Source organism: Danio aesculapii, chromosome 9, assembly GCF_903798145.1.
Source record: "Danio aesculapii chromosome 9, fDanAes4.1, whole genome shotgun sequence".
NCBI classification, from domain to species: Eukaryota; Metazoa; Chordata; class Actinopteri; order Cypriniformes; family Danionidae; genus Danio; species Danio aesculapii.
The window spans coordinates 54,041,889-54,053,232 of NC_079443.1; the positions used below are offsets into that span (position 1 = coordinate 54,041,889).

At 35.1% G+C, this 11,344-nt stretch overlaps 1 protein-coding gene across 1 annotated transcript in view; it reads left to right on the top strand.

Moving 5' to 3' along the window:
* glra2 (glycine receptor, alpha 2) overlaps positions 1–11,269 on the top strand; it is a 42,561-nt gene extending 31,292 nt beyond the window's left edge. The window contains exons 8-9 of the mRNA XM_056464830.1: positions 2,637–2,786; positions 10,656–11,269. Coding sequence (XP_056320805.1) covers positions 2,637–2,786; positions 10,656–10,931 — 426 coding nt within the window. The 3' untranslated portion in view covers positions 10,932–11,269. The remainder of the gene's footprint in view (positions 1–2,636; positions 2,787–10,655) is intronic.
* The last annotated feature ends 75 nt before the right edge of the window (positions 11,270–11,344 follow it).

The following is an 11,344-nucleotide window of genomic DNA, read 5'->3' on the forward strand; positions in this document are numbered from 1 at the left end:
TATGATTTTATATTATTCTTAAATAAACGTTCTGTGTTCACATACAACAATTAATACATAGATACAACAACTATACATACAGACAAGATATATATATATATATGTGTGTGTGTGTGTGTATGTGTGTGTGTACACCCCTCACAAATCTCTCATTTCAAGAGTTCCCACTTAGATATGCTTGGCGTTAATAGCAGACTTGACATGCTGTCCCGGGAGAGAACCCTGAGCTCGGAGATATTTGAGCCCAGGGCTCCTGCCTGGTCAATAAGTATATAAGGGGGTCTGAGATCAGGTCTCCAGAGCTCACCCTGGAAAAGGGAGGAAAAGGAGGAGATAGGGTGGATGGGGGATTCTTCCAAAACGAAGATAAGGTAGCAGGGCGAAATCTGTCGATTTATTGTGCGCTTGGATCACTCTGATTGGATTATTACTGATTACAGATGAGAAACCAGCTATGCTCAATCATATCATGAGCTCCTCTCGAAATTAGTTTATGAAACGTCACTTAAATTATTTTCTACAGGATGCTTTACAGTATTAAATGTGTGCATATACATTAGATTAGTCAGTACTGAAGAATCTGGAGCTAATCTAACAAAATAAGTTACCATAACAGTCCAAAAAGTATTACACCTAACTGAATATGTTAGAGACAATATTAAAGAGCAAAAAGCTTTATAAAATATATATATTTTCAGATAAATTTGGTTGAAATTTAGTAGCTTGCCATCTTTTTTTGTGCATTAATTTAAATGTATTATCTTTCAGTTTTTACAGATGTTCGGTGACTAAAACATTATTATAATAAACATAACCGCTTAAATAAATTAATTTGTTAAAATGCATTAAATTATATCACCTATATTCACTGGATAAAAATATTCATTTTCAAAATGGGCTGTACTCAATCCTGATATATATGAGCATTATCACAAGAGTAGCACTGGTGGGAGGTGTGCAGTGTCCCAGCAGTAGAGGTGTGAAGCTACATTGGTCTCATGGTTCGAGTTCATTTATCATGCCATCGATTCGGTTCAATTCGATATCTCAGTGCATTGACGATGCTTTCCATACACAGTTTTATATTTTACTTCACATGCGCTGTTTACCGATGAGTGACACTGATAATCGCCTGCGGCACAGTGTTGCCAGATTGGGCAGTTTTGGATGAAATCAGTCAGTTACATCTGGCAACACTGCAGCGGCGATCACAGCTGATCCATGATAGACGCGGTGGAGAAAACTCGCGTGCTCGTGTCTGTATCCAGAAGTATTGCTGTAACAGCCGAGAGGAGAGGAAAAGTCACGCAGCCGGTCAAATGGGACACAGTAAGAGAGAAATGGACTTTACTTTCGTTCTCTCAATCGCAGTAAAATAGGGGCTTCTGCTGTAAGTGTCAGTGAAAGACTGTCCAGCAAACACACACACAGTGAAATTGGGCACTGTAAACACTTGCGCTCGCCTCCCTCGCCATAGTAAGCTACGGCAACATAGCGCATATAAGATGAATGACATCAGTTGATAATAACCGGTTATGATTATGACTGAACCGATACCGAATTGTCTGCATCTGCATCGCGGTGCACCAAAGAAACTATTAATTTTGACACCCCTACCCAGCAGGGCCGATATACAGCCATATTCCACTGCTACTCCTGTGATATTGCGTTTGTACAACAGTTCGACGACATAAGCGTGTATATAAAAAAGAAAATCAAACAGTCTAAAAACCCTTTTGTATGAGGAACTACTTCCGCCATTCATTCACATCTGCAGCAGAAACAGCAGAAACCATTGCTAATTCACCAACATCACTGCAGAGCTAGTGTTTGAATAATGCTCTAGCGTAATGTCTAAAGTGATGACAAAACAGCTGATTTTGCTCACATTTTAAGATTATAAGGCTGAACAGCATGAAATGCCATCAGTCTACAGAGATTTCACAGTATTTCTCTGTTGCAGTGGGGAAATCACAATAATTAACCCCGAAAAAGCCAAAGCAAAGCAAACACTAGCAGAGTTTTATGGTGTAATTACAGCATTACAACATACAAAAGAGAGAGATTGACTTAAGTCACTTACCTGTTTTATAATGATTTGATCAGCTGGAGTTTGAAATTACGCTGAGTTTTCCTCCTCTAAGCGCTTATTATGTGGTCTCTGTCGCCATCTTGTGGTGGAACGTCCACCGTCGTTGCTCTGCTCAATGACAGGCTGAATTCTGCGAACACGATGAATCTCCAAAATTATAAATAATTAAAATAGGCACTATCCTTATAAATAAACTGCAGAATTGCACTCTAAACAACTACATTCTCACCTAAAAAGCCTCAAAAGTACATTATGCTGTCCAACAGCTGCAATATTTGTCAAACTGTAGTGGGTTTATTGATCTGCTGTCACTCTATGTGGGCGGAGTAATACACAAGAGTGAAGAGGCTGCACAAGTGCTGTTATTGCAGCATATCGCACGGCTGTCAGCCAATCGGTTATGAGAACTAGACAGAACTGTTGTGTATATACTGTATATATAACAGGATTAATGAAATATCTGAAATTATCATTCACAAAGGGAAATATATATATACATATATATATATTTCCTCACCTGTCTCTGTGTGTGTGTGTGTGTCAGGTCTCTTATGTAAAGGCTATAGACATCTGGATGGCGGTGTGTTTGCTGTTCGTCTTCGCTGCTCTACTTGAATATGCCGGAGTAAACTTCGTCTCCAGACAACAGAAGGAGTTTCTGCGCTTGAAACGAAGACAAAGACGAACGCCAAAGGTGCAGAAACATTAAAAACACACTGAGATTCTGACAGACTCGTACACAAACACTAAAACACACTGATTCACTGAAAGACTCTTAAACTGTAATGCTGTGTTGAGTTTTTAGGCCAGAAGCTGATATCCTCCAGCCGACTGAAGACACAATTATTTCCCGCTCAGACACTCAAAACAAATTATAGTCTTTGGCTGGAATGATCAGCGTTATCGAGGAGGGCATTAACACACAGTCAATTATAAATCACTCCATCAAACGCTTCATAATCCGCTGTTTACTGCAACACGTCTGTTTACTCACTAACATGAGGAAACGGAGCATATTTACAGCTGAAATTAATCCCCAGACAGACCAAAATAACATTAAAGGAATAATTCAACAAATCATCACTTGGAAAAAACACTTTAAAGCATTATGAAGAAAGACTGAATATTTATATGCATTATAAGATAATAAACGGAAACTAAAAATGTTGTAAAATAATGTAAAGTGCAAGTATTAATTTCTATATGCATTACTTACACATACTGTATACAGACAGACAGACAGACAGATGGATAGATAGATAAATAGATAGATAGCCAGACAGACAGACAAATAGATAGATAGATAGATAGATAGATAGATAGATAGATAGATAGATAGATAGATAGATAGATAGATAGATAGATAGATAGATAGATAGATAGATAGATAGATAGATAGATAGATAGATAGATAGATAGATAGATACTAAGATAGACAGAAAGACAGATAGAAACTAAGATAGATAGATACGAAGATAGACAGACAGACAGATAGATACTAAGATAGATAGATACGAAGATAGACGGACAGATAGACAGACAGACAGACAGACAGACAGACAGACAGACAGACAGATAGATAGATAGATAGACAGATAGACAGATACTAAGATAGACAGACAGACAGACAGACAGACAGACAGACAGACAGACAGACAGACAGACAGACAGACAGACAGACAGACAGACAGACAGACAGACAGATAGATAGATAGATAGATAGATAGATAGATAGATAGATAGATAGATAGATAGATAGATAGATAGATAGATAGATAGATAGATAGATAGATACTAAGATAGACAGAAAGACAGATAGAAACTAAGATAGATAGATACGAAGATAGACGGACAGACAGACAGACAGACAGACAGACAGACAGACAGACAGACAGATAGATAGATAGATAGATAGATAGATAGATAGATAGATAGATAGATAGATAGATAGATAGATAGATAGATAGATAGATAGATAGATAGATAGATAGATAGATACTAAGATAGACAGACAGACAGATAGAAACTAAGATAGATAGATACGAAGATAGACGGACAGACAGACAGACAGACAGACAGATAGATAGATAGATAGATAGATAGATAGATAGATAGATAGATAGATAGATAGATAGATAGATAGATAGATAGATAGATAGATAGATAGATAGATAGATAGATAGATAGATAGATAGATAGATAGATAGACCTTATACCTTATAAACCTTTAAAATATAAATGTTGAACTAAATGGTCCCACTTTATATTAAGTGTCCTTATCTACTATATACTTACACCGAAAAATAAATACAATGTACTCACTGTGTTCATAATGTATTTGAGAACACTTGTGGTGCTCTTGAGTTGGGAAAGGGGTTGGGTTATGGACAGGTTTGGTGGTGTGGGTAGGTTTAAGGGTGGGTTAAGCTGTAAGAGATGGTCAACAGTTTATTTACAAATGTAGTTACAGAAGTTAATTACAGATGTTTTTACATACAGGTATTTACTCAAGCATACGTGCACAGGAAACGCACTCATTTACACAAGTTCATTGTAACGAATTATTCATTTCTGTGTAAGTACATAGTAGTTAAGGACACTTAGTATAAAGTCGGGCCTAATAATTAAATATAAAAATGTTATTAAATAAAATTAATTACATTCATTAAATATAAAATAATGATATTAAATAAATGAAAATAGATTTAAATTTATGTAATTCAAAAAGAAACTGCACGTTTTGGGACAAAAATAACATTAATTGAATTATTCAACAAATAATAATTAGACAAAATGTACTTTTAAAATACAACGAAACATTTATTGAAAAAATGATGTATTTTTGATGTATAAAATGTATGTAATAAACAACAAATGTACAGTTTAGTATATGCACTGGATAACAAAATAAACAAATATAAAATAAAATTATAATGTAATGCAGTTACACATTTTTACATGCATTAAATGATCATATATTGAGCTGAAATTAATCTAAAGTGACAAAAATAGCATTTAATCTCTTATTCAACAAATAATAATTTAGTAAAAAATAAACTTTAAAAACATCATGAAAGAATGATTCTATTATCTAAAATATGTGCGGGCAGCACGGTGGGTAGCACAATCGCCTCACAGCAAGAAGGTCACTGATTCGAGCCTCGGTCGAGCTGGGTCAGTTGGTGTTTCTGTGTGGAGTTTCTCCCTGTGTTAACGTGGGTTTCCTCTAGGTGCTCCAGTTTCCCTCACAGTCCAAACACATGCAGGTGAATTGAATGAGCTAAATTGGTCATAGTGTATGAGTGTGAGTGCAAGAGTGGATGTGTGTGTTTCTCAGTGATGGGAGCTGGAAGGGCATCTGCAGCGTAAAACATATGCTGGATAAGTTGGCGGTTCATTCTGCTGTGGTGACCCCAGATTAATAAAGGGATAAAAGCGAAAAGAAAATGAATGAATGAATGAATCTAAAATATGTTTAAAATATATATATATGCACAATATATGCACTATATATCAAGAGAAACACATGTAAAATGCTAAATATGATAAGATAATGAAATGGAATTACTAATTTCTATATCTTGAGCTCATATCTTGAGCTGAAATAAATCTTCAAATATACAAAGATAACATTAATGGAGTAATTGACCAAATAAGAATTAACGACAAGCTTTAAAATCATCGTAAAAGAATCACATATCATCAATAATACAATTCCATCATATCACATATTTATTAATCAGGGTCACCACTGCGGAATGAACCGCCAACTTATCCAGCAAATGCTTTAGACAGCGGACGCCCTTCCAGCTGAAATCCAGTACTGGGAAACACCCATACACTCTTACATTCACACACATACACTACGGACAATTTAGTTAATCAATTCCCCTATGGGATATATGTTTGGACTATGGGGGAAACCAGAGCCCCTGGAGTAAACCCACGCCAACAAGGGAGAACATACAAACTCCACACAGTATTGCTAACTGGCCCAGCTGGGATTCGAACCAGCGACCATTTTGCTGTGAGGCGACGGTGCTAACCACTTCGCCATCATGTCACCCACATATCACATCATCAAATCAAATATAATAAAATGCAATAACTATATATTATTATAGTTTATATACTGTATATACAGAGTTTGTATGCGCATTAAATTTGATTCAATTTCATTTACAATATGATTAAATATTAAATTATATTAAATTGTTACATTTTATATTAAAAAAGAATAATTATTGTCCCATGCTATCAGCAAATTAAACTTAAATATGGCTTTAAAGAGAAACGATAGTTCAAGGATTATCATCATTTTGCACAAGATGACCTTTCTGGAGCATCTGCGAAACACATTTGTAGCTGAAGGCCTTAAAGACTCGACACCTGGGACGAAGAAGAATAAAGAGAAAACAGCAGCTCCCGGCGTAAATAAACTGCATTAATTGAATGAAAGTAATCTGCCCTCAGACTGTTTTCATGCTCCATGTTGTAACTTCTTTTACAGCTCAATAATCCAAAGTGTTTCTTTATGAAATCTTGTTCCTGCAAAAGGATTAAAACATTAAGAATAGGAATTTATTTTTAGATATAATGCCATTTTTTCATCTCACAAGTCTGACTTTAAAAACAAGCAATGCTGAATTTATAAACACGGTTGTTGAAATTAGAATTGTGAGACGATAAATGTAGAATCGCAAGGTGTTAAACTCAGAATTACTATGTTAAAATCAGAATTGTGATGCGTTAAACTCAGAATTACTATGTTAAAATCAGAATTGTGATGCGTTAAACTCAGAATTACTATGTTAAAATCAGAATTGTGATGCGTTAAACTCAGAATTACTATGTTAAAATCAGAAATGTGAGACGTTAAACTCAGAATTACTATGTTAAAATCAGAAATGTGAGACGTTAAACTCAGAATTACTATGTTAAAATCAGAAATTTGAGACGTTAAACTCAGAATTACTATGTTAAAATCAGAATTGTGATGCGTTAAACTCAGAATTACTATGTTAAAATCAGAATTGTGATGCGTTAAACTCAGAATTACTATGTTAAAATCAGAAATGTGAGACGTTAAACTCAGAATTACGAGACGTTAAACTCAGAACTCAGAGATGTTAAACTCAGAATTGCGAGACGTTAAACACAGAAATGTGAGACGTTAAACTCAGAATTGTGAGACGTTAAACTCAGAATTGTGACACATTAAACTCAGAACTGTAAGATGTTGAACTCAGAAATGCAAAACATTAAAAACAGAATTACTACATTAAACTCAAAATAGCGAGACCTTAAACTCAGAGTTGCGAGACGTTAAACTCAGAACTCAGATGTTAAACAAAGAATTGCGAGACGTTAAACTCATAATTGGGAAACTTTATAACCAGACTTACTACATTAAACTCAGAATAGCGAGACCTTAAACTCAGAACTTAGGGAAGTTAAACCCAGAATTGCGAGACGTTAAACTCAGAACTCAGAGAAGTTAAACCCAGAATTGCGAAACTTTAAAACCAGAATTACTACATTAAACTCAGAATAGCGAGACCTTAACTCAGAACTCCGAGAAGTTAAATCCAGAATTGTGAAACCTTAAAACCAGAATTACTACATTAAACTCAGAATAGCGAGATCTTAAACTTAGAACTCAGAGAAGTTAAACACAGAATTGTGAAACCTTAAAACCAGAATTACTACTTTAAACTCAGAATTGCGAGACGTTAAACTCAGAACTCAGAGAAGTTAAACACAGAATTGTGAAACCTTAAAACCAGAATTACTACTTTAAACTCAGAATTGCGAGACGTTAAACTCAGAACTCAGAGAAGTTAAACACAGAATTGTGAAACCTTAAAACCAGAATTACTACATCAAACTCAGAATAGCGAGATCTTAATCTTAGAACTCCGAGAAGTTAAACCCAGAATTGCGAGATTTTAAACTCAGAATCGTAAAACATTAAAAGTCAAAAATGTGAAAAGTTAAACTCAGAACTTCGAGACATTAAAGTCAGAATTGCGAGATGTTAAACTCAGAATTGTGAGACATTAAACCCAGAAGTCAGAGACGATAAAGTCAGAATTGCGAAGCATTAAACTCAGAATTGCGAGACGGTAAACCCAGAATGGCAAGACGTTAAAATGAGAATTACATAATGTTAAACTCAGAATTGTGAGACGCTAAACTCAGAATTGCGAGATGTTAAACTCAGAATTGCAAGACGTTAAACTCAGAACTGTGAGACTTTAAACCCAGAACTTCGAGATGCTAAAGTCAGCGAGCCGTTAAGCTCTGAATTTGCGAAACATTAAACTAAGTATAGCGAGACATTAAACTCAGAATTGTGAGACGTTAAACTCAGAACTCAAAGATGTTAAACTCAGAAATACGAGACGTTAAATGCAGAATTGCAAGACGTTAAACTCAGAATTGTGAGACGTTAAACTCAGAATTGTGAGACATTTAACTCAGAAATACAAAACGTTAAACTCAGAATTGTGAGACATTAAACTCAGAATTGCGAAACGTTAAACTCAGAATTGTGAGACATTAAACTCAGAATTGTGAGATGTTAAACTCAGAATTGTGAGACGTTAAACTCAGAATTGCGAAACGTTAAACTCAGAATTGTGAGACATTAAACTCAGAATTCCGAAACGTTAAACTCAGAATTGTGAGACATTAAACTCAGAATTGTGAGATGTTAAACTCAGAATTGTGAGACGTTAAACTCAGAATTGCGAAACGTTAAACTCAGAATTGTGAGACGTTAAACTCAGAATTGCGAAACGTTAAACTCAGAATTGTGAGACATTAAACTCAGAATTCCGAAACGTTAAACTCAGAATTGTGAGACATTAAACTCAGAATTGCGAAACGTTAAACTCAGAATTGTGAGACGTTAAACTCAGAATTGTGAGACGTTAAACTCAGAATTGCGAAACGTTAAACTCAGAATTGTGAGACGTTAAACTCAGAATTGTGAGACGTTAAACTCAGAATTGTGAGACATTAAACTCAGAATTCCGAAACGTTAAACAGAATTGTGAGACATTAAACTCAGAATTGCGAAACGTTAAACTCAGAATTGTGAGACGTTAAACTCAGAATTGCGAAACGTTAAACTCAGAATTGTGAGACGTTAAACTCAGAATTGCGAAACGTTAAACAGAATTGTGAGACATTAAACTCAGAATTGCGAAACGTTAAACAGAATTGTGAGACATTAAACTCAGAATTGCGAAACGTTAAACTCAGAATTGTGAGACGTTAAACTCAGAATTGCGAAATGTTAAACTCAGAATTGTGAGACGTTAAACTCAGAATTGTGAGACGTTAAACTCAGAATTGTGAGACGTTAAACTCAGAATTGCGAAACGTTAAACTCAGAATTGTGAGACGTTAAACTCAGAATTGCGAAACGTTAAACTCAGAATTGTGAGACGTTAAACTCAGAATTGTGAGACGTTAAACTCAGAATTGTGAGACATTAAACTCAGAATTCCGAAACGTTAAACAGAATTGTGAGACATTAAACTCAGAATTGCGAAACGTTAAACTCAGAATTGTGAGACGTTAAACTCAGAATTGCGAAACGTTAAACTCAGAATTGTGAGACGTTAAACTCAGAATTGCGAAACGTTAAACAGAATTGTGAGACATTAAACTCAGAATTGCGAAACGTTAAACAGAATTGTGAGACATTAAACTCAGAATTGTGGAACGTTAAACTCAGAATTGTGAGACGTTAAACTCAGAATTGCGAAACGTTAAACTCAGAATTGTGAGACGTTAAACTCAGAATTGCGAAACGTTAAACTCAGATTTGTGAGATATTAAACTCAGAATTGCGAAACCTTAAACTCAGAATTGTGAGACGTTAAACTCAGAATTGCGAAACGTTAAACTCAGATTTGTGAGATATTAAACTCAGAATTGTGGAACGTTAAACTCAGAATTGCGAAACGTTAAACTCAGATTTGTGAGATATTAAACTCAGAATTGTGAGACGTTAAACTCAGAATTGCGAAACGTTAAACTCAGATTTGTGAGATATTAAACTCAGAATTGCGAAACCTTAAACTCAGAATTGTGAGACGTTAAACTCAGAATTGCGAAACGTTAAACTCAGATTTGTGAGATATTAAACTCAGAATTGTGGAACGTTAAACTCAGAACTCAGAGATGTTAAACTCAGAATTGTGAGATGTCAAAATCAGAACTCCGAGATGTTAAACTCAGAATTGCGAAACGTTAAAATCAGAACTCCGAGATGTTAAACTCAGAATTGCGAAACGTTAAAATCAGAACTCCGAGATGTTAAACTCAGAATTGTGAGACGTTAAACTCAGAATTGTGAAATGTTAAAACCAGAATTACTATGTTAAACTTGCAAGACGTTAAACTCAAATTTATGCAAAGTTAAACTCAATAGCAAATGTGAAAATAACGTTTTCTTATAATCCATTCAATTCAGAGCTTAAATCTATATTGTCCTAGTGTGAATAGTAAGATTGTAAACTTTCACACATCTTCATTTGTGTTGACACAGGAGGAGGATTTACAGGACGGACGTTTGCATTTTTCCAGCTACAATACGACGACCTGTGTTAAAGATGGCGCCGTGGTCAAAAACACACAGGTGAACCAAATCCAGCAGCCGTCCATCCTGAAAAACACGGAAACAAACCGCAAGAAGTTTGTGGATCGAGCTAAACGGATCGACACCATTTCACGTGCTGCATTCCCACTGGCGTTCTTGATCTTCAACATTTTTTACTGGATCACGTATAAGATCATCAGACACGAGAGCGCAAGGAAAGACTAGAGTTATGTAATTTCTGATGATTTTCACATGGATTATTTTCAGTCAGGGATAAACTGCGCACACTGTAGACGGGAACAACATCAGCTCGATTTAACGCAACTGTATTTTAATATTTGATGGTGTAGCTATTTTTTTTGTGAAAGGTTTCCTATGAAAGATGCTGTTTTTTTACAATTGTCTTTTGAAACTTGATTGTTTTAAATGAATGGAGTAGATTTTCTTCTCTTTTTAGACACAACGGCATATTTTACTGCACAAACACACTGAATGGATTATATTGTAAATCTATATGCAGGAATCTCACTAAACTCAATGTTACATTTCACCTTTAAATCAAATATTATATACTATTTGACAAATGTAATATGTAAAAAAAAGTTGGTATATGTAATTGAAATTATATAATATAGTGA